General features: G+C 41.3%; 2 protein-coding genes across 11 annotated transcripts in view; one reads left to right on the plus strand and one right to left on the minus strand.

Annotated features, from left to right (window-relative positions):
- kcnt1a (potassium sodium-activated channel subfamily T member 1a) overlaps positions 1-2,677 on the plus strand; it is a 38,272-nt gene extending 35,595 nt beyond the window's left edge. For all 5 annotated transcript variants that reach the window (XM_040000115.1, XM_040000117.1, XM_040000118.1 and 2 more), the window contains one exon: positions 992-2,677. In XM_040000115.1, the coding sequence (XP_039856049.1) occupies positions 992-1,109 (118 nt within the window). In that variant the 3' untranslated portion in view covers positions 1,110-2,677. The remainder of the gene's footprint in view (positions 1-991) is intronic.
- A 1,933-nt stretch (positions 2,678-4,610) lies between these two features.
- Positions 4,611-23,179, minus strand: camsap1a (calmodulin regulated spectrin-associated protein 1a). Of its 6 annotated transcripts, none has more exons than XM_040000109.1 (20): positions 22,804-23,179; positions 22,099-22,307; positions 16,724-16,986; positions 15,889-16,050; positions 15,720-15,800; positions 13,909-13,968; positions 13,423-13,564; positions 13,077-13,216; positions 12,666-12,762; positions 12,392-12,518; positions 11,215-11,294; positions 11,031-11,115; positions 8,569-10,909; positions 8,348-8,484; positions 8,036-8,244; positions 7,885-7,947; positions 7,489-7,576; positions 7,283-7,401; positions 6,640-6,758; positions 4,611-5,974 (listed from the first exon to the last, which is right to left on the minus strand). In XM_040000109.1, exons 2-20 carry the CDS (start codon positions 22,304-22,306, stop codon positions 5,684-5,686), a joined length of 4,812 nt encoding a protein of 1,603 aa, XP_039856043.1. In that variant the 5' UTR covers position 22,307; positions 22,804-23,179; the 3' UTR covers positions 4,611-5,683. The 6 variants fall into 6 exon arrangements, with proteins under 6 accessions (XP_039856043.1, XP_039856044.1, XP_039856045.1 ...); XM_040000110.1 differs by lacking the exon at positions 13,909-13,968 and adding an exon at positions 14,384-14,416; XM_040000111.1 differs by lacking the exon at positions 13,909-13,968.
- Between the last annotated feature and the right edge of the window lie 965 nt (positions 23,180-24,144).

Raw genomic sequence — 24,144 nt, forward strand, 5'->3', positions numbered from 1 at the left:
AAAAGAAAAAAAATGCCAGTAAGATATTAGTGCGCACTATAATTAAAATAAAGTGAATTGCCAATATTTTTATGTTATTAATGAATGAATGTAATTTGTAGAGCAAATCCATAAAAATGGCATATTAACTAATTGTTTTGGGTTTTACGTGCTACAACTTTACCTTTTATGTCAGGCAACTAAGCTGTAAAGAGATAAAGACTTAGCTGGTTTTTATAGTAGATTATGTTGCAACTAATGAGCAGAAATCGAAAAGAGTACTGGACTTAATTTTGTCTGGTGGCAAGAAGCACACCTCTTATGAATATAAATAAAAGAGGGGTAAATAAAGGTGATGTCAGTAAGTTGCGTCAATTGCCTTAAATTGTAAATTAAAGACGCTACAATAATAGAGAAAAAACTCCAACAATCAGACAACCCCCTATGAGCAAGCACTTGGTGACAGTGGGAAGGAAAAATTCCCTTTTAACAGGAAAAAACCTCTGGCAGAACCAGGCTCAGGGAAGGGCATGACCAATTAAGGCTAAGGTGTAGGGGGGCATGACAAAAGACATGCTGTGGAAGAGAGCGAGAGATGAATAATATCTAATTATTAGATACTGAGTGGTGTATAAACACTTAGACAGTGAAAAAAGGTGGTGAAGAAACACTCATGGGAAGCACCCGGCACTCTAGATCTGTTGCAGCGTAACTAAGGGAGGTTTCAGGGTCACCTGATTCAGCCCTAACTATATGCATTATCAAAAGGAAAGTTTTAATCATAATCTTAAAATTAGAGAGCGTGTCTGTCTCCTGAATCCAAACTGGAAGCTGGTTCCACAGATTAGGGGCCTGAAAGCTGAAGGATCTGCCTCCCATTTTACTTTTAAGTATCTTAGGAACCACCAGTAACCTTTCATTTTTCAGTGAGCTGAGTGAGTATGGAGCAGTTTTAATAATGAGCGAGATACATCAGCATTTCATTGCTTTCTGCTCTCTTTCTCCCACCCAGCTACTTGATTCGTTCGGACCCTCTGGCTCACGTCCCCGAAGAGCCTCCTGTCCACAGCAGCAGCCTGAAAGAGAGACACGAGTCCAGCATGGACACCAGAGAGGACACCCAGCTCTGATACCCTGCCAACCTTTATTGCTACACTCATTAACCCAGCTTCAGCTTCTGTGGGGGTCTCGTTGCATCCACGCGGGTCCAGTCTGAAAGAGGACAATTTGTGCTACAAAGTTTCAGCACCTGCAGTCTGCCACTGTATTATACGAGTGCCTAATGTTTGTCAGGTGACAGCTGATGTCATCAGTGACATTTTCATCCTCTTGCCACAAACTCTGTAAAAATAGTGTGTTGATATTTGTGAGAGCTCTTTTTAAATGAGCAGTCAGGGACATGCTTGTTATGAAGTGAAGTGAGCTAACTGAAGGAATGTCAGTCAGTTTCATCAGAGCTAAAGAGCCGGCCCTGGTTAGAATGAATCCGATTCATTTAGCCATTCAAGTATGAGCACAGAAATATGTCTTTGTCACTGAAAGCTACAGAACTCTGGTGGTTTGGTTTGAAGTATCTTTATTAGAAAAATTGTGACATTGAAGTTCAGGATTTAATCCTCTTTCCTTGCTTTTTTTGAGAATATCAGGTGATCATATTTTGAATTTCCCTGGATACACATTTTCTGTTTACCACCACTCGCATAAACTCAAGCGTAACTTGCAACACTACATGACTCAAATAAAAATATATGCTTTAAACTCTCAAAGCTTAATTTTTGCAGCTGAAGAATAGAAGTAGATTTTTAGTGGTGTAGATTAGTATTATGTACAAATAATGGTGGTTACTTATATGTTTGCTGCAGTGCATTTCTTAGACTGGATGAAGTATTTACTACTACAAGAGCTTAGTTCAACCCTTTAAACAGGCTGTGCCATGTATTCTATATTGTGCCATAAAGTATTTAGTTGATTAACACTATATTAGTAATTAGAGAGCGCCATTTTTCTTTCAACACCGCTAAGTGAAACACTTTTGCTTCATAATATACAATTGTGGTTGCTTTGGCCTAATGTAAGAGTCTTTCTGACTCTTTGACTTCGTACTTATTTGAGTGTTGAACTTATTTATACTTGAGTCTTATTTTATTCGCACACTAAAGTGCTGTATTATGAACACAACATACTGAAATTATTTCAAGTTGCCTATATTGTTTTTTTTACTATAGAAACCTGTCTATTAGTAAGCAATGACATTAAAGGAATAGTCTGATGCTTTAGAGACTTTGCAAGAATTTTGAGAAGAATGCTACTGCTTAAATTGTTTTAAGATAATTTCATAAAAATGTTAGCTTACTTTAAGATAAGCACCATAAATGGGAGGAGCAACTAACCTGCCCGGAGGCCGCAACAGACTGAGCTAAGTAACATGTTAAATCTAATTTAGGCTATTTAATTATTTGAATTGTGAAAATATCATTTATGGATTGTTTATTGTGTTTATACAAGCCTCTGTTTATTCCTTCTTCTTCTTCTTCTCTCAACAACCCAGAGCTAGTTAATGAATAAACCGAAGAACAAACTTGCACCTCTAAATGCACAGACACAAATCACTTATGTACCTGCATGAAAATATGGGACATTTAATACATTATTTATAGATTATTAAAGTCCTATTATTTAATAAAACAAGTTATTGGGATACGTTCAAGGTGAAATCTGATTTTTGTTGTTGCCATCACAGGAAGTTATGATTTGGTTGTGATAGACAAATGTTGTTTTATGAATTGCCTTGAATGTATGCATGAAGTGGGTTTGATCAGTGAGACGCTCCCTCTGATCTCTGTTTGAAAGATTATAAACTTCAGCTTCCTTCTAACTGGCTTTTGAGACCTGACCTGATTTTATGAGAAATGTGTTTGCCCCGATGAGCAGGAGGAAACTGCAGCTGAAAGTCGTCAACTTTCTTTGGTGGCCGCTGAGGCTGACTGCACGAGTGAGTAAATCCCCATCAAGTACCCTGTTTAAAAGACCATTCTTTAGAGTATTAAAAAGTATGTCCGATGCAAAAAAACATACATATATGTAAACCCATGCACCTAACACTGGTGCTATTGCCATGGTTACCTTAATTGACAGGAGCTAGTTGGTGTATACTTTGCTTCACTTCCACTGATTGGTGTCACTAAACTGGAATCTGTAATTATGCTGCTGGTGATTTTTGAAGCATTTTTAATGGAAATTTCTCGCTAAAAAGGGATTTCACATTTTTACTTGTTCTTTCTATTACAAAATGACTTGATAACATTAATGAGAGATAGGTCTGACAGATTATAGGTGAAAAATAATCACTTTTTGGGAAAACAAGGCACACGGTGAGCCATCAGTGTTAGATGGTGAGAGCAAACTTGTCGGCTGATGTACAGTAAAATTCTCCATTTTCTTTAATGACTTTAATTTATCAGGACTTTTGTTTTTAATTTGATATTTGCTTATTCTATGTACATCATTAAGTGTATTTTTTTTTAATAAACGACAATATAAAAGCTCATTTACAGCAATTATAATCATTTAAAACATTTCCATATTTGTACTGGGATAGGTTTTTTTTGTTAAAGTCGCAGGGAACCACCGGAGCTATGGATTGGTTGCATATTTCCACTGGCTCCCTGTGGCTCTAAGGCAACAAAATCATCGTAATATTGTAATTAAAATGCAAATTTGATTAAAACCAAATAATCATAAATAGCCCACTGCCGAGTAGCAGTGTGGTACAATGTTTTACTTAGCTACATCTATTAGTAGTCCTGATAGTTTCATTAAGGTAATTATTAAGTCTGAAAATATGCTGATTATTTTTAAATAATAATTGCTCAAAAAAGTCTGTTTGAATGTACAAGAGACTGGCATATACAGTTGTGTTAAAAATAAACTTTTCACAGGACTTTTTGCAGATACATTTCATGCTTATAGAAGCACCTGAAATCACCTGCTGCAAAACAAACCCAAATCATGACCATAAATGTTGATAAGCTGCGTTTGCTTTTGTGCCAAAGGGGAGATGTTGACCATAATACAGAGGACCAGATTTGGCAAGAACCAAACAGCATATCAGCAAAAAAACCCAGACACTAACTGTTAAGCCTGGCCATGTGAGGGTGATGGTTGTTTTGCAGGTGATTTCAGGTCCTCCTATAAATGACTGAATCATGGGATGTACTTACTGGTAACCATAGCAAACAAGTCACAGTTGTGCAGTGTTTTTCTAACTGGACTTAATTGTACTTCCTGATCAGCAGCCATAACTATTGCTCACTCTCCTGACCATATGTCCTCCACAGATCTTCATTTTCTAGCTTTAACTGCCAGCTGCAGGTGCTGACTGTGTGGCATTTAGTAGTTCTTAGCAATCCATAAAAAGGACTTGTGCATCCCCCTCATTTAGTAAATACAGAGTGGAAACGGAGAGCAGAAAAAAGACACATTAAGGGAACTTTAGCAAGAAAATGTACCTAGCTGCATTTATTATATTTAATCAAAATAAATAAACATTCAATATAACACGGACAAGACTCAGCTCTGTATGCCTGTAACAGAACAAACCTCGAAATAGTGCCTGTTTTTTTTTTTTTTTAGTAAACATAACTTGTACGCAACGTACAAAAAATACTGCTCAAAAACGTACAAAACGCAGCAAACAAATATCAAGTATTGTGCAGTTTTCCCAAACACTGTACCAGCTGTTGACATCAGTCACTGCAAGGAAATTACTAGTGTGGAGCGCCAGAAGCTGCATTAAAAACGAACATCTCGCCAACATCCAGCCAGCGGTTATATGTGAGAGGCAAACAGCTCAGTGGCATAGACCAGTCAATTTTGGTTGAGTGATGTGAGCTAATCGGTGATCTCACAAGGCTCACATCGGAGGTGGAATATATGTTTATATATGTGTGCGATTATTTCCGTAGGCTGCCCTTGAGATCTGATTTAATGCAGTGTTTAAATTGCTTCAGGTTTGAGATAAATACCAGTACAATTTCCCTTAAGGTAAAAACAACATTATTTTGTTTTCCACTGTAACAGCAGCACAAATACCCCCCCCCCCCCGAAAAACATTTGCTTGGTTGTCAGAAGATTTAAAGCATAATCAAAAGAGTAAACACATTCAGGGCCAAATGCAGAAGAACTGCAGTCTGCTCTCCCCTCCCCCTAACACAAAGACTGACGCACTTCTCCAAACACACTAAATAGAAAAGAAGACTACCACTTACTAACATCCATTCCACACGGACATAAAAAAAAGTCTGTTCGAAGCTCCCTCGTCATAAAAACACATACGAGTAGTAGAAGAGTCCTCTGTATGCGCAGCCTGGATTAATCACAGCAGTCGGGTACTTCTTTGCCAAGCTGAAACAGTAAATGTTACAAGACACTGTCAGGTTCATCCCTGCGTGTCTACACTTGCACTTGGTACCAGTAGATTCAGTACTGGGGGTGCTACATAAAAAGAAGTGCCTAATTAAATGTAGGATATCCCCACAAATTAAAACCCTGCAGTGTGACATACAGAATAAAAAGCTAATACAACAGAATGCAATACTTTTGAATATCTGAACCCTCTAATGACATGACAGTCGTCTCCACGCTTATTGGGGCCTGCCCAACAGTAGCAGATGGGACCAGAAATGGTTACAAATGTCCCCCTTTCTCATTTTCTCCGTGCACTCCCTGGTCTCTTGACCTGCCACAGGTGATTGTGGATGGTCAGAGCGTCCACGCTGACCGACACAGTCTTGGCGGGGATGACAGTGAACTGCTTGCGGTCTGAGCTGTACTTGTAGAGTTTGTCGATCATCTTTCGGTTGATGGTGCGCGGTCCTGTGCCTGAAAACTTGATGATCTCCTCAGTGTCCGGAGAGTACGAGTAAATGGCGCGAAACTGGCACCCGCCGTCACGGAAGAGGATGATCAGGTGATTGGACTCGCACTTTTCTAGTTCCTGAGAATTTAAAACTGAATTTTTGAATGTGGTAAAAAGTTAAAAGTACTATGCAAAAGTCTTCAGCTTCCACTTATTTCTTTGTAGTCTGCTGAAAATAGCTGCAGTGATTTATTGAAATGTGCAAACATACATGGTAATATAGTCAATATTTGGTATGACCACCTGTTCCACTGTGTTTCACATATTGTTGCATGTCTTTCCTAAACTCCTCCATATATATTAACAATGATTTAAACATTGGGATGATTTTCAGATACAGTTCATCTGTTGTATATAGTTTTTAAGGCCTACTACTTCTTCTTTTGTCCTCCACTTGTCCACTGCACACCATGCTGAGATAGAACTTTCCAGCTGATAGCTCTTTAGGAATCACCTTATTGTTGGAAAAATGAAATTTTTTGCCCAACAAATTGTGTTATCTTTGACATTACATTAACATTAAACTAATCTAAAATTGTGAGCTTGCAATTTAAAACGGGTTCTTAGCTAAGTTGTGTCTTATGTTAGAAAGTCTGGCTTCTTGAAAGGAAAATAGAAAGGAAGGACGGGTGGCTCAAGACTTTTGCATAGTACTGTTTGAATAACACGTTAAAAAAATTTACTATGATATACACAAAGTTCCCAGACAACTTCATAGGTATTACTGCTGTGTGTTCACTGACCTCAAGAACAACGCTCTTCTGCACTTCATTAACCTTTCCGGCCAGGCAGCAGTGGGCGATGGCATTGATGATGATTGGCTTGTTGGACTTGGAGCTCGGCTCCTTGAAGAGTTTAGGACCTATAGCATATGAACCAAACCAAAAAGATCAGTAAATGACATACAGGTCTCTAACCGTTTACGGAGTGGTTTAGGTTATAATAGAAAACAGGCCTAACTCGTTTCTTGCTGAGTTACATGGGAATATCAATGCTTCTCTCATATTTTTAAAGCAATTATAAAGCTAGAATAAGGAGCCGATTAGCCTAGCATAGCTTAGCATCAAAACTGAAGGAGGGAGTAGATGCAGTGGCAAACTGCTGTTCAAGCTTGTAGCAAAGTTTGTGAAGTCATGGCTTGAGGTCCAGTGGATATTACAATCTGTGCTTAAGGCTAAGCTAACTGTTTTGTTGGGCCTGGTTATACAGAAGAGCCATCAACCCTTTGACAGTTTCATTGACAAATAGCATAAAAACACATTTATCTAAATGTCTCTTTCATTAAGAATGTGACAAAATAGAAAATTTGTTTTGCACCAATCTTTAAAAATAAATGTTGGTTTTGTGATGATGGAAATAAATCTTTTTTTCCGCATTTCTATTCACCGGTATACTCATTCGAAGTAATGGAAGAGGCTATAGAGACGTTCTCCCAGTCCCGTTCCATGTTCCTGCTGGAGGCCCTGCTTAGGGGGGATGACTCCATAGAGCACACAGATCCAGCCCTAAAAAAATGCACCAAAATCAAATTAGTGCAAAGACACACAACATGGACACAAATTTTCTCTGCTTTTATACAGCCAAACTCTCACCTGTTTGACTCTGCCCCTCCAGAGATAACGCTGTCTGCATCGGTTGCCAAAGAGAGCGTTGATCCTCGATGACTGCAGCTCAGATCGGCTGAAAATGGAGACAGAAGGATTTAGCATCAGCTACTTTCCTTAGCCAAGTGCTGTTTGCCCAGTTTCATGCCTGAACTACTGCACTTTCACAGCAATAATTAAAAAAAGAACAATGCAGTTAAAAAAAAGCACATTGTAAGACCAAAGAGACACAATAAGCTGCACATAATACAATAAAACAAGTGTGTCAAAGCCAATCGGAAGTGTCTGCTCTGAAAAAAGACTGACTGATCTTCCTATTCTGAAATCCACTCCTATTTTTATCAGTCGTGTCCACATCATGCAGAGCAGCTTAAGAAGGTTCACCTCCCCTGCAGCCTGCTGCAGAGTCCTGGGCTTTGATCAACATGGAAACCTTCAGAGAATTACCTGCACGACACACACGCACACACACAGATACTCAGAGGACGACAACACGATCACATTTTTACTGCTTAAGTACTAGAGACACTCTTACGTGTAGCGGATCCTTTGGAGAGACCGCTGGACTCTTCACGGTGCAGCGATTTAGGCCTGTTCCTGCGGGCTTTGGTCCGTGGGCGAGGTTTGACCAGACCCTGCTCCTCCATCATGGCTTGTTGCTTCCGCCGTAAGTATTCCTGCTTAATCAGCTCTCGCCGCGCCTTCTCTTCCTCCTTACGAATGCGATCCTCTTCAGCCTTTCGCCTTGAGCAAACAGAAGGAAAGTTAATACAGCGGTCAGATGCCCACCCACGCCTTAGACCACTCCTTATCATTTTTTAACATGTGATTTCATGTCCAAACTCACCGGGCCTCATCACGCTTGAGCTCGCTCTCAGCCTCTTGCTGAAGTTTGCGTAGTCTCGCCTCTTCGGCTTTGCGCTGCTGTTTGAGGAGGAAGGCAGCGCGACGTTTCGCCATTTCGTCCTCTGCCTTTTCATCATCCTGGAAGATTAAAGAAAAACCTCCAATATACCACAGTGCAATTAAAACACAGTACAACAAAATGTGTAAACATCTTCATCTCACCTTGAAGAAGAAGCCCAACACGTTCTTCTGCTCGCCTTCTGCCACGCAGTCTGGGGCGTCTACAGTGCCATCCTCCAGTGGATCTTTGAGCTCTGACAAATCGACTTCAATCAGCTGACCCTTGACTCTTGTGCTCTCCTCCCCACTGGCAACCTCCATCCTTGACCTGACAGCTGCGTCCTTCTCCTGCTCTCCATCCTGTGACGGAAATTGAGTCGTACTGGAGATAACTGGTGGGTCTGGTGATTTGAGTTTGTCTGAGAGGCGCCCTGTTCCCTCTCCTGCGCTGTCTTGGACCCTGAAGGTGGTGTTTCTCTGAAGGCTTCTCTCAGTCCTAGAGCTCTCAGCAGTACTCTCCACCTCCTCCCCTTCAGCACATTCTGGAAGTTGGACGTTTGATTTTTTGACACTCTTGCTGTTTTCTTTACTCTGTTTCAGCTCTGAGGCTTTGCTGCGCTGGCTGGAGCTAAGCTTGGGAGGACGACGAGTTGGTGCAGCACTGCCGCCACTGATATCTACAAAGTGAACTGCATAAGATCTGGAGTCTGAGGTAGAAGGTGTTTGTTGTGTTGGGTTTGTGTCAGGGGGTGTGCTTGGGCCTGACGGCACCAAGTCTGGAGGGGAGGCCACGCTCTGCTTCATGAGCAGGTTTTGCTGTAATGAGAGCTGCATCATCTGCTGCTGAATAGTACTAATAGCTTCATTGAGCAGCTCTATGGAACGGGAGCACTCATTTATATCAGGTTCAGCTCCGTTATCCTGGGAGAGAGCGTTTAATCTGTTGTCTGTGTTCATCGGTCCTTCCTCTCTTTGACCTCCCTTTGTTCGAACCTTTAGAGCATCAAGACAAGAATCATCTCTGCTGGTCTGGCTCTTTGCTTTACTCCTGTCAGCAGATGTTAGCGCCAAGGATTCCTTGGAGTGTTTGAGGGGTAAAGGAAGAGTGTCGCTGCGCCCTCCACCCTTCTTAACAATGTTCAAGAAAGCAGCTTTCCCAAGCTTTAATCTCTGCCTGGCTGACACCGTCTCCATCTTTTTCTTCTGATATTCGATTGCGCGTCTCTGCTCTTCCAGTTGCATGTGAAGTTGCAGTAGCTCTGAAGGCACAACTGGAGAACTAAGTGCCGTATTCTTCCCCATCACAGTACTCGGTTCTTTCCCCAGCAAACCTGAGGCGGAGTCATTCCTCAGTTGCCAGGGAGGGCAGGGGGTGACATCAGAGCCATCAGGTGTTGTCTTTTGGGAGCTGCTGGTACTTGAGTATCCGTCACGGAGACCAAGCTTGAGGAGCTTTCTCTCTGCAAAGCTGGTCATCTTGACACTGGCGCTGCCCGAAGCACTGCAGCTGCTCGCCCATGATATGGTACTAGGGCAAGGGCTGGAGCGCCCACTGCAATCTTCCTTATCCTCCCGCTCGCTTACCTTCATGTCTTCTCTGAGTTTGGCTGACTCGCCCTCTCCAAATTCTCCAAATTCAGCCATGTCGTCTTCTTCTGGGCACTTTCCCCTCCCTCCCTTCACCTCCTCTTTCATCAGCTCCATCTGATCTTCTTCCTCTTCATCCTCCTCCAGGTCTGCGATGTCAGAGTCAGAATCGGGCCCTGCCTCTGGCATGCAATCTATGGAGAAAGAACTGTGTTGGTCTGGCTCATCTGACAAGTGAAGGAAAAAGCCTTCAGATTGCTTCTTTCCAGGCTGAGCGTCGACTGCTGAATCCTCGATCAGTTGCCTGAGAGAGCTAGGAACTGATTCCACCACTTGCGTGGGTGTACAGGTGCTGGGGGATTTCCTCTGTGAGGTCCGCGGGACACTGGCGGTTGCATTTCTTGCATTTCCCGTGCCTCTGCAGCGACTCTCACCGCTCTCCTCCTGCTTGTTCAGGCTGATGCTTTTCTCTTTGGCCATTTTAGGGATGGCAGGCAACAAAGGCTCCAGATAATAGCTGTCGCCTCGGCAGTCCAGAGTAAAAGGGCCCGCATCGAAACAGGAAGGACGAGAAGCATTACATACTTTTGAGGCAGGAGCTGCACTCTGCATTTCCAGCTCGTCCTGCTCCATGTTGCTCCCGATTCGATGTCTAGAAAATACAGAAGGATGGATAATGGCAACCAGTTCCTCCTCTTCTATTTCTTCTTCTTCATCCTCTATGCGCATGTGACTAAGCAGGCTTTGACCACTAAGTCTATGCTGAGACAGACCCGCACCCAGCATGTGTTTAGGAGTAATGCTCATTATGTTGGAGGCTAAGCTGTCTTTGCTAATGGAGCGAGCAAGACTGATACTGTCTGCATCATCCTCTGGGGAAAAATGCAGGGCATAGGATGCAGCCTGGGATAAAGGCCTGGATGAGATAATAGTACAGAAGGAGGAAAATGAGTTAGGTAAGCTGAACAAAAGAATTTGTCATACTGATAGATTCTGCAACATGAAACTGAATAAACCAATTACTGTATACCACTCACCTCGTCCTTCTCTCTGGCCAGGCCATTTTGGAGCCCTGATGTTGCACATCTGGACCTATCAGAGAGTTAGGCCTATGCCTTATATCTGCACAAAGAATACATGATCCATGTTAGGAAAAAATATATTTACTTCTTGACTTCAGGCAGAAATCTCAGCTCAGAACACAGATGATTTTTTTTTTACCTGGAGTGGTCTCCTCAACCACTTTCTGTTGTCTCTGTCTCAGAGGCAGCAGAGATGGGCTTGTGGAGCTTGATTTAGTGCTGCATGAGAGTGACAGAGAGAGATAGATATTAGCTGTGTAAATTATTATTGTATATCTATATCATTGTATAAATTAATAACCTCTTAATTTACTAAGTAAGACACCATTGCTTAAATATTTAGTGCAGAGGCATTTAAAACACTACCGCAGAGACACAAAAGAGAGACACCACACTCCCAATCATCCCACAGATCTTCATTTAGGAGAACAGCCAAGATGATGCTTGTCTGGGTCCTGCGTCCAAAGACCCAATCAAAAGCTAAACTGGGAAATATAAAAGCCAATCGCTTTGCTTAAATGATCTGGTGCAATAAACCCAAGACCTCAATCGTGTCAGTAGTTTAGCCCTAATGTTGTATAATTTTATATAGCAGGGGGCGACCGTGGCTCAGGGGGTTGGGAAGCGCATCTGTAACCGGTCGCCGGTTCGATCCCCGTACTCTCTGTCCTGGTCGTTGTGTCCTTGGGCAAGACACTTCACCTACCGCCTACTGGTGTTGGCCAGAGGGGCCGATGGCGCGATATGGCAGCCTCGCTTCTGTCAGTCTGCCCCAGGGCAGCTGTGGCTACAACCGTAGCTTGCCTCCACCAGTGTGTGAATGCGAGAGTGAATGAATAGTGGTATTGTAAAGCGCTTTGGGTGCCTTGAAAAGCGCTATATAAATCCAATCCATTATTATATGTGTGTAACTTTAAAACATCAGTTAATTTTGTTTTGTTTTGTTTTTAATCTTAGGGAAAAGACAGCCAAACTCTTTTTTTCTGGACTAGTGACTCAATAGATGTTTTTTTTAATGTTTATGCTGAGCTCGTTTAGATAATGCTTTAAAATTACCGCCCAAATAAGTGCCCATTAGCATTACCAAAATGGCTGCCAAGTGGTGACACAGTATAAGCCTGCTCAGTTTATATTTGTGTCAAACTAATGCATACATTCTGAGAACGTATACAACACTTCCCTGTGAAGACCTGTGTTTTACATTAGGTTTCATATTATAAGCACACAAATGTGCAAGTGGACAAATAGAGATAGAAAACAGAACAGTAATAAACCGGTCAGTGTGTCTGAAACTGAGAAAAATGACTACATGATACCTGAGGTCAGGACTTGAGGGCGTGGCCAGGGTGTCAGCAGAGTGCGATGATGTCAGGAAACTTCGTTTAGTGATGTTGGAGATGGGTACATAGGATCGAGAAGTTTTAGGCTGCAACAGCAGTCTCACTGTGGAAATAGAAGAATGGCACGTTTTCACAACAGCTACTAACATTTCAGTAAATACAAATCAAATCAATCTGTGTACATGTAGCGACTGTGCTTTTTGTGTTATTCAATCAAAACTGATGGATGAAGGCAGAAAGTGTGCCATACCATCTCTGATATCCTGAAGATCCCGGGGTTGAACAAAGTCTGGCTTCACAATCTCAAACCACCAAAACAGCTCGGCAATGAAGACCATCACATTATTCTGTAAGACATCAAAAACTGACGATATCAGGAAGAAAAGCAAGACATGACAAAAAAGCAGCATAACACAGGATCAAGGCACACTGGGCTTTATATGTATTCTTTAGATTTAATCCATCGCTTAAAGCAATTCACTATCAGGTGTTGAGACTAAGGGGAAAAGGAGCAGGACCGCAAGGAGAAATCCATAAAACACGTCTTTTGTTGAGGTATAATAGTTAAGCAGTTAAATTTAACGTTGGCTACTTTTACTCAGATATAAATGTACAGTGATTTTATTGTAACTATAAAAGCGTTTTATGTTTCCAAGCTCACCTTTAGTACCGGTGGGGAGTACAGCAGGTCTTCAGGCTTCAGATAGAAGCATTTGTTCAAATACTCGTTTGAAAACTCCTTCAGTAGTTGGATATTGTAAACACTTTCACCGATAGAGGGAACCTCCTTCAGACAGATATCTGCACACAACAGGACAACGCTATCAGGCTTACTCTGTACTCTTAAACCTTTTAAATTCATAGATACTGCTCCTTTTGCTTCACAGTCGTATTGCTCTTTTAATTCACCTCTTGGTAAAACTATCCTGACTTATATAACATTAGGATAAATTGACAGCTACAGTATGTGCTACACTTCTGGCTTGAATAGAGCTGTGTTACAGTACCTTCCAGTCTAACGAGTTCTGGGCAATAAAAGTGGATCACAGCCAGCAGAGCAGTGCCATCACACATGTCTTTCAACAGGTCGTCCAACAAGGGGAAGTGCTGGAGCGTTCGACCTGATAGGTGATCTCTGCGGTAACGCACCTACACACCAAGAGAAGGCCTAGGATTACACAGTGTGCACACATTTGTCTAATGAATCACTGAATCACACTCTCACTTGTCAGATAAACATAACATCTCACATACTGTAAACTAATCTCTGATTCTCTTCAGCACTAACTGGGGTCTAGGGCTTCTTGGTTGTGACATGTCATGTGGTGCATAATGTGTGTCTTCGCTGATACGAATCGGGAAGGGTGCTAATGATTCTCATATAAAATATTCAAGCTAAGCATAACACAGATAAGTATTGCGTGGATATGCAAGGGAAAAAGTCATAAACCGTACAATGAAGTAACGAAAGGGGTTAATGATGAATACTTTACCACACGAGAGAACTCCACAGGTTCCAGTAAGCAATGAGCCAGAGCATGCAATATATCAGGCTAGTGAGGGGAGAAAGAAATGATATTGGGAGGAAGTTAATGGTGAAATAAAAGAAGCCATGAGCCATTCTAACACTGGGTGGATAAATGGATGGTTTGGGAGGAGGAAGTTGAGGACTGAATGAGCTCAGCTGAATATTAAAGGATGTAAAAAAGGATTTGAAATTAAAAGCAAACGAGCATGGTGATGTTCCTTCCTTTGCCAGTAAGGGGCACTGTGTCATCTTCCTTATACAATTTACTGCATTTATATAACACCCATAAATATATTCCCTTTTTCCTTCATCCTGTTAGTCTAGTTTTTTCCCAGCTTTCCATTACGCTGCCACATCTGATGCACACACATACACAACCTCACACACCTCCAGTTGACACATTGACATTCACACAGGTGATTGCAAGCAGTGGCACTTACAGGTACAAGCTTCCAGTACCATTTGGAGGGAGACTAGTATCCAAGAGGCACACGAGGGAGTTAATTTGGGAGGGAGACACAAAGAGGAAGAGCAACAGACAAGTAAAGGGTCAGACACAGCCAGAAGGAATCGAATCTTCTGATTGGAAGGAGGCAGATCTGGTCTTAAAGATAACCGGAAAGGGTTCGAATGAAAGCATCAGCAATATCTATTTATTCAGGAATCAGGGGGGAACAACTGAAATGAGACATAGCTCAAAAGACACATTGTGCTACTAATGATGCAGCTAGTTAATGCAAGCGTCAATCCAGCGGCAACTGTCTGCACATCTGTTGATATGTTAAAAACACTAACTACCAAAAGCTTACTCAGCACAAACTTAATGATGACAGACACAATTTGAAAAAAAAAATCCCTATGTTAAAAATATAATACATTAAAAACTGGTTCCCCACAAAGAATCCCACAGCTTAATCATCCTAAAGCCCTCAAATAATAGGGACAGTAGTTTAAAAATATAAAGCATGATATATTCTTTAAGCATGAGGTGCAAACACACACAAATAAAAATGTTTGAATATCTGATCACAGGTTTGTAAGACAATGTCAGTAAAAGACAGAACTGATTACTTGACAATTAATATGTCTTTTAAGGACAAGATGCACACATGTAGGACATTAGACAAAGACAAAAAACATCACTTAAGACAGACTCTTTTCAAGACAGGGGAAGCTACACTCTCCGAACACTTTGTTATGTGCACGTTGCTCATACTCAGACTCCCTTTTGCCTTCAGCACTCCCTTCACTCTGCGTAGAACAGGGAAACATCCATCAGAGATTTTAGCCCATATTTACATGATAATATCATGCACTTGCTGCCTGCTGCACATCCATGATGTAATAGATCAGCAATAATGCTGAGGTGGCGTTTAAACTACTTCTGAATGTCACAGCAGAAAAATAAGGCTCATCAGACCAGGCAATCTACTATTGTTCAATTCTGATGTGCCTGTTTGAATTATAACTTCCATTTCCTGGTCTTAGCTGACAGGACTGGCACCCGGTGTGGTCTTATGCTGCTGTAGCTCATCTGCAAGGGTGTTTGCACCCTACTCTCTGCATTCAGAGACACTCATCTGCATACTTTGGTTGTAAGGAGTGGTTATTGGAGTTACTGCTGCATTCATATCAAATGCAAGCAGTCTGGCTTTTCCCCAAGCAACAGAACATGTACACCAAACAAAGTAGCCAGTGAGTGTATTTTTCTGAAACTTGTTTTTAAAGGGTGCTATATACATAAAGTTATTATTGTTGTTATTATATTATCATTACCTTCTGGTGACTCGGTGACTCAAGAAGATGTTGCTTCATTTTACACTCTTTTTCTGTGATCTCCCTCAACTTAATGTTCACCTAAAACACCAAAGAATACAGCAGGTTAGCACAGACAGATGAACACACAAATCCAACTGTCATAACAATAACACTGTTTAATTGTTGCCTTGTTGATCCAAAACAGCATCGCATCTTCCAGGTCATAAGGAAGCTCCTTTGAGGCACTGAAGGTTGAAAAGCGCTTGACACTGGACACCACCTTCTCTATGCTGATCATCTCCACCGTATAGGCCATCATCAGGGAATCAATGAGGTGGATGTGTGCGCTCTGGGAGAACAGATAAAGAGCTATCTTTGAATCTATCATTAGATACATAGCATTTGAGAAGCCTTAGGCGGAAATTACTTTTCCTGCCCCCTACTGTGACAACCCAACATTCATGAAGTCTTTCTATGTATTAAATATTTGGGAATCACAGATTTATTTTAGTATAGTAGTAATGGTATAATGGTAATGGTACAATATTGTTTTTATATAATAATCATTCCCTTTTATGTGTTGTTTTTGCATTTAGAGCACATTTTCAGGATTATGGAAATCATCAAGAGAAAATTGAAAATTCATGAAAAACTTTTTGATCCATTTTGCCTGATGAATATTTCTGTTACATTGGTGCATTATTTATTCCAACACTACTAGCTCACATTTGGCTCTGGAAAGTCAGATTAGCTTGTTAACAGATGGTAAGTGTGGGTTGCCAGGTTACTGGGTTATACTATTACAGAGGAATACTAACCACAATGGGAAAAAAAACAAAGAGATTTTTGGGGAGGTGTGTAAATCAGTGAAATAAAAGCAAATTAAATATTTGTTATTTTGTCACTGTTACAACTGCTACACATGAATCACAGAATCTGGCATTGGGACGTTGCCGAAATGTGACTCATCTTTCAGAAAACTGAGTCTGCTTTTTCTGACAATCTAGAAAGACACATTTTACCATTTTGATGGGAGAAGCACTGAGATCCAGATCTGAAACTGGCGTGTTGTCGGTCTCCAGGACATAGATGCCTTTTCTCGACAGAGCCTGGATGACAGACTGGTGGTTTTGGAGTGAGCCGGCCTGCTCGGCGTGAAGGATGAGCCCGCACACACGACAGTAGAGCTCTCCAGACTGCAGCATGCGGATGATGGGGGGTTTGATGTGTTCCTGCTCATACTGGTCTGTGTAGAAGGGGTCCCGCAGGTCTGCAGGAACATGATCTGGGGAAAGGATTGATGGCAAACAAAATGCTTTCAAAATGAGAGCCACAATGTGAGCAGCAAGTTTTTTTTACCTATCAAAGTTGTATAAAGGTACAAATCACGCTTTACAACCACACACACAAACTATTTTTATACAACACGTGTCCAACCAATGCCTTGCTGTGTTATGTAACAGAGAAGCTCCTAGTACACAGGCTTTAAAGGGTATTAGACCGTCTAAGAAGAAACCAGTACATGAGGAGAGCACTCAAAGTCAGTGGTTAAACAGCACTTGGGCCTGAAGCTGTAAGCCACTTAGCCAACGGGACTTAGTGGTGATAGTTAAGCTAATGGTGTCGTCCAAGCCAGCCTAGCATTCTCCAGCTCCTGCTCATGCACATGGACATGCCAAAGCTATTTTTATGTCTTGGACATGTTAATCCAGGAGTTAAGGCCCGAAGCGTTCACGAAATTTCTGTGTGTTGAAACTCTGTTGTTTCTTGTCACCCCCCCCCCCCCCCCCCCCCCCCAAAAAAAAAAAAACCCCTCAAAGCCATCTGATAATGAATATTATAAGCATGCAAGCTAATGTAAAACTGACCTGAACTTGTAGTGGATTTAGTATTTTAGTAGTTCTGTCCATCATAGAGGGGTATGAGTGGGTGTGTACTGCTCTAAACAAAGTGTATAACTGTATAATTTATTTCTGTGATAAATCAGTAAATGGATAGCAGGCACAGTGGTATCTATTTTACGATAAAAACCAGAAGGTGCTTAGTGTAGGTTAACGTAAAAGTGGATGGAGGGGGAAGCAGTAAATCTGTGTCTACAGCACCTCTTAGCTCAGCTATTACTACATTACATCTTGTTTGAATAACCACAGAAATGAAGGAATGTTGGCAAGCAAATGATGAGGTCTCTAGGAGACTCTAGCTCTTTTTTTAACTTTGAAGAGCTAGGTTTGTTTGTTTGCCTCTGTGCACAGTCTTTTTGCAAGGGTAAGCTAACTGCTTCTGGCTCCAGCTTCAGAGATGATGTGCATACAAGAGAATAATATTGATCTTTGCATCTAACTCAGCAGAAAATGAACAAGTGTATCGCAGCCAGATAAAGCTTCCTTGCACATCTTTGTCTTGTTAAAATATTGTAATGTCCGCATACACAGATATGCCTAAAATGCACTGCTTTTAACTGCCATTATCTATGGTATTCTCTATCAAATGATTGGTTTGGACTAGCAGTTACACCCTGCCAGGCTTCTTGAGGGACTGTTTGTTTCTAAGTCAAACATCTCCAGAACTGAGCGATGACAGTGATGAATAAAAGTGTGAGAAGAGAAGATAAGCAGCTATACTTGCATCAGTTAACAAAAGCATGTGTTCTCATTTTGCTTCACATTAGGGATGATGCTGACTGTGATGTAACAGACAAACATCCATCAGTGGAAAACGCACACACAGCAGGCTCGGTACTACATCTGACTGCGAAGACCTCAGCTGTGTCTTTTACGACAGACTGCTTGCTTGTCATGGTCCACATACAGGATCTATTGCACGCTTCGCTGATGTAGCGCTGCCATATGTGAATGAGAATTCTAGATCATGTGAGAAAACACACCCCTGCATGTCTGAGCTCCTCTGTTTTGTTTTCCTCTTACAAATACCCCCACTTCTTCACTCTTAGCTGTCCCAGAATGGTTCCTCTTCCTCCATGGTTGCTGTGGTGATGGAGAGGCCGGAGGCGGGGGCTGGGATGCTGTCCCGGCTCCTGCTCAGTGAATTGATTCATGGACCTTGACATCAGGAGATGTGTGCATGTGTATGTGTGTGTGCAGCAATAAATTTGAAAGGAGAGGTTCTCCTCCATAATTCTAGTAGTTAATACTGCTTAGATATTTATCGTCTATCTGATCCAGGACTTAAACCCAGCCCAGTGTGCATGTATGAGTCTTTGTTCTTATTCTTTCAAGCACAAAGGTCAGACTGACCAGCAGAAATCCTGCTGACAGTTAAGGCAGAGCTATCAGACTCCGGGCTCTGCAGGGGTATGCAACATTTCTCTCCAATAAGACGGCTCAATGAACAGTTGTCCTGAAGACAGCGTGTTGGGCAAACATAGCCTGTAAGTCAATAAGCCAATCCCACCTGAAAGCATGGCAAAGCAGACAGAACTGAAAAGGTGGGCACCAATTTTCCAGGTCCTTTATTCTAATTTTACGCATCTATTATTGTGCATGAGAGATCACTAATACAGCCATCCATCCATGTATCATTTTCTAACTGCTTATCCAACTGAAATCACAGGGGAGCTGGAGTCTATCCCAACTGACACTGGGCAAAGGGTAGGATACACCCTGAACAGGTGGCCAGTCCATCCCAGAGTGAACAGCACAGGCAACCATTCTTGCTACCATCCAAGTATAAAGCCAATACAGATATGCCAAGTAACCAAACAAAAACACAAACAAAAACAAAACTTTGCTTCTGGAAAACAGAGCACGTATAGAAAACCCATGTAGGCTTACTGAGGGCAAACAAGCTGAGAGCAAGACCTCAGCAGGTTCGAACCTGAAACCCTCAAGCTGAAAGGTGATAGCACTAACTGCGCCCCAGGAGAATCTCAGCACTTCCACATCTACCTAAATATCCGACTATTCCAGTATCCGTTCATTCAAACGGCATTCAGTTTCCATTTCAAAACTCTTTTTTTTATCAAGTAAAGCACAGAACAAAAAATCTATGGACTGTACTGATCTGTACAGTGGATGACAGAGCACTTAAGCATTATGTGGGAGAAAATATAATAGCAATATCCCTGACCTTTAGAGCCCACTATTGTCCAAATTATACAACATAAGACTGTTGACTCCAACTGTTAAAAGCTATTAAAACTGTACATAAAAAGTAATTATGTAGTTTGAAAACGACACACTTTTACTATCTGTTTATCTGTTTCTTCTTTGAAACTGTTTCCAGTGCAGGAACGTTCAGTGTTTCTCCACAGGCCATTAATAAACATGTCATGAGTCTAAACAAACGGGCTGTGTTGTTCAGAGACACAGGCCTTCAGGTCCAATCCCATTAAACACTTAATCATGTGACTGCTGTGCTGACTTTCAAAACAGACAACACGGTCCTCCCGGCACTGCTGTGTCGGTGTGTTCGTCAGTTTGCACTCTAATAGGAGTTCTGATAGTGTGGTTCTGTCTTTCACACTTATCTCTTATCTCCAGATGAACATTTTTTTAAAAGCTGCACGATACCCGAGTATTGCTTAGCGCCCAGCTGTTTATGACCACAGCATACCCATCTTCTGATGGTTGCTTCCAGAAGACACTTGTTCTTAAACATAACAATAAGCTCACTTTACTCAAATGGCCTCCGCAGTCCCTAGATCTCAATCTAATAGAGCGCCTTTGGGATGTGGTGGAACAGGAGATTCACATCATGGACATGCTGCTGGCAAAGCAATTGCATGATGTCAATATTAACCAAAATCTGAGAAATGTTTGTTGAATCTATGCTATAAAGAAATAAGACAGAAGGCAAAACGGGGTCCAACAACAATCAGGTATACCTATTGAAGGAAAAGTGCCAAACATTTACCACTTCCTGCTTAATTACGGTCTCAGTTGCTTCTTTGTCGAAGTGATAATTGCTAGCTGCACACCACATTAAGCTAAGCAGGAACAAAAACTGACTGTCATGATAAGCGCCACATGATGTGACAGCTGCGAATAAATGGCGGCGACAGTCTAGCTCATCCTTTTCCTTACTACCTAAATAGTTGTGATAGCTTAATAAACTGAGGAGTCCCATGTCATATAGTATTGCTATAATCCTCATAGACTTTTATATCAATGCCTGCATAAAACAGGACACCAGAGTCCCTGGCACACATCAGGAAGAGCCAATGAGATTAAGGGAAGCAGGAAGCTTTCTGAGATAATGGTGATGGTTTGGTGTTTATTATGGACATCTTATCTCTGCCCGAACAAACACCAAGCTCTAGTCTACAAAACGAAAGCATACAATATTTTGCGCATTCATGGTAAAACACTAAAACGCTCCATCTGTTCATGTGAGATTGCTCATGCTGACATGACTGATGGAAGATGACAGTTATATTGTCATCTGAAAGATACAGTAATTCCCAGTGTGTAGATTGGAGCAGAATCTAGCATTCGGCTTCATTTCTATGGTATTATAAGCCCCGCATTTTCAGTTTTAGTTCCCATGTCAGCGTCAATTCCCTGAGTCATCCACAAGAATGGATACACTTTAATTGCAGGCACTCCAACTGCTTGACTCATAAAGTGGATATAAGAACAATGAGTTTTCCGTTCCTAAATGACTGCCTCCGGATCAACTTCCAAATACATTATTGTTACTGATAAAACGAAAACTGAGACTTGCAGAGCACAGCTGACCTCCTGATCACATTCCTGATAGATCTGCTAGTGCGTGGCATAAAAACCCACATTCAAAGAGTGATTTCCAGACATTTGCAGTACTTACAGCCTGCCTATGTAGAGCAATCATTTTTAATATTTTAACAGACCTCATCAGAGCTGACAAAGCCAGTGACCTGTGCATGAAAGACTCATCACGAGATGTCAGTCCAAGGATTCACTCGCAGAAATGACGCTCTGGAGTGCTGCTATGTTGTCGTGGTATGAAAAGTTAATTCTCATAAAATACATTTGCAATTGTTGTGGTCGAAAATCAACACTTACAAAATAGGATAGTGGATTTATAAGTAGACTGAAGTCTCAATCTGCATAAACAAAGGACTAGTAACTGGAAACTTGAAACCTAACGTCAACATATCCTGATGTTTTCTGTTATTCTGACTGTTTAATAACACAGTTAGAAATCAATAATGTTTAAACTGAAAAGGTCACAAATTTCATTTTATTAAAATTGTCATTTATGTCATAGTAGCATCTGTATAACTACACACAACTCAGATGTGATTCTAGACATGGACCTTTTGTTGGGTATATACCTTTCTCTCTTTCTACTACTAGGACAAAATGCACAATAAAATATTCATCCATATAAAAAGATATGAAACCTCTTGCATTCTTGACATCCAAGAAGATCTCAGCAGCACAAGAGAAAGTCTTACCTGTGCCATAGGCTTTGGCAAACAACCAGCGGAGATTTGCGTCTATTTTGGCTCTTGCACAGTCGTACAGCTCCAGCGGTACAACCTGAGCCTCCATGACCCCTCCTCCTCCTCCACCACCACCACCACCACCATCATCATCATCTGCTGTTGCTGCCGCTGCTCTCCTCCAAGTGCTGTCCCTGCCAGCACTCACCTCCACATCCATCCTGAACATAGAGACACACGGGTATTACTTCTTCTCATGAAGCCAACACCATTACATCATCGATTTCAGGACAACAACCGGGGCCCTGCTCACTGACAGCACCGGCTCCGTTAACATGAAATTCACAAAGACTCACCTCGTCTGAACTGCAGGTGCTGTAGTCGCCTCTGCTGTCAGTCAGCACGACCATTTATATGAGCCCAAAACACCTTCTATATGTATGCTATTTATCTGATTATCAGGTAATAATGTCTTAGACTGAAGTAACTATAGGGCACTTCGGGGCATAAATGATAGCTCTGTGTTCTTTTAGAATTAGCTTCAAAAATGAAACCAAAAATAATATTTTTTTAGTAAATGACAGCTGGTTCTTGTGAGTCCAGTTGAACAGAACAACCCAATATTAACCTAGCACCGCTATGTCCACTGTATCAGTGGCAGGTTAGCTAGCGTTGCAACATTTAACAGCAATAATATAACATGTAGCAAAGACTCACCTCTAAGAGCACATTAGGATCCTCTCCGAAGCTTTGTATTTGAGATGGATGTATTGTTAAAACGCCGACATGCTGGCCTGGCTTCAGCTAACGCTGAAATAACAGACTCCTCCCTGCCCAGCGACACAAATCTCCGGCCTCTCAGGATAAAGCTTCGCCTGGCGGCTGATGGTCGTTAATCCAATAATAATAATAATAACAGTAATAATAAAAATTCCGATTGGCAACCACCCCAGAAGTCTGCTTTCGATGGAATCATTAATGTCAAATAGCTGGCTCTTTCATACTGAGGCTGTCATCGTCTCTGACGGAGGACTGGCGATTCTAACGGTGCACGAGCAACCCTGTTGTAGGAGCCTGTCTCTATGGGGACGGGTGTTACCGCCAGTTACATATAGCCACCTGGTGAGGGCGCTGCAGCGCTATTAAAATAAAATAAAAAACAATCAAAAACAGCTGTGAAGATTAATAAAAGATAAGAAAAAAATCAGGAACAAATTAACGTAATAAAAAAGTAAAACCTAAAACATAAGATTGTTGCATTAGGCAATCATTTAGAACTAAATAATTAATACCAAAAGTTAAAACTAATAAGACTGGATATAATTAATAAAGTAATTATTTGCTTGATTTAATTTCCTATTGGATATTGTTGTAATATTTGTCTTAAATAGACAAAAAAGTTCATAACTACAAGTAATGTTATTTATTGTTTTATTTATTTATTGTATCCACTGTAGAAATGAGCACGTGTGAGAGTCAGCACACAGAGCTCGGTGACTTATAAGGCACAGTAAAACAGTAGAGATGGCAGCCATCCCAAACTCATAGAACAGGGAAAGCAGTGAATGTGATCTTGTGCAGGATTACCAAGCACAGAATGAAAGTGATGCTTATCTCTCTCGTCCATAAAACATTGTATTTTAAACATTTATTTTTGCTGTGGATAAAAATCTGTTTATTCTAAAATATATTTTGTACGAAACGAAATGTTTTTCTTTAATTGCTGTTTTTACCTAAAATGGTACAAAGAAGTATATGAAAAATCGACAATCACTGCATTTGGTGGCTCACACATCAGTTTTCACCGTCATCATGTAAAAGCAGTGAAAGAAGAACCCTCTGCCTAGGTGAACCCAGATTAAGGTGTAATATTCTTATTTTTCCACGCAGGGGAGTGGGTCTGAAACTTCACACAGTCAGCGAGTGAAGCCAGCCTCCAATAATCAAAGGGATTAAATGTGGCTTTGTCACAAGTGTGCTGCTTTTCATTGAGGAATACATCCAGGAGGGGGCGGTATTGGTCAATTTATATGTCTAAAACAATTTAATTGTAAATTC

The sequence above is a fragment of the Simochromis diagramma genome, unplaced genomic scaffold (genome assembly GCF_900408965.1).
Source record: "Simochromis diagramma unplaced genomic scaffold, fSimDia1.1 OVJJ01000596.1, whole genome shotgun sequence".
Taxonomy (NCBI): domain Eukaryota; kingdom Metazoa; phylum Chordata; class Actinopteri; order Cichliformes; family Cichlidae; genus Simochromis; species Simochromis diagramma.

Coding starts and splice junctions, on each gene's coding strand:
- camsap1a (XM_040000109.1), bottom strand. CDS start 22,306: ATGGATGTGGAGGTGAGTGCTGGCAGGGACAGCACTTGGAGGAGAGCA. Junction 13,565..13,908: donor CTGTGGAGTTCTCTCGTGTG/GTAAAGTATTCA, acceptor CTTGGTGTGTAG/GTGCGTTACCGCAGAGATCA. Junction 6,759..7,282: donor TACTTCGAATGAGTATACCG/GTGAATAGAAAT, acceptor CATATGCTATAG/GTCCTAAACTCTTCAAGGAG.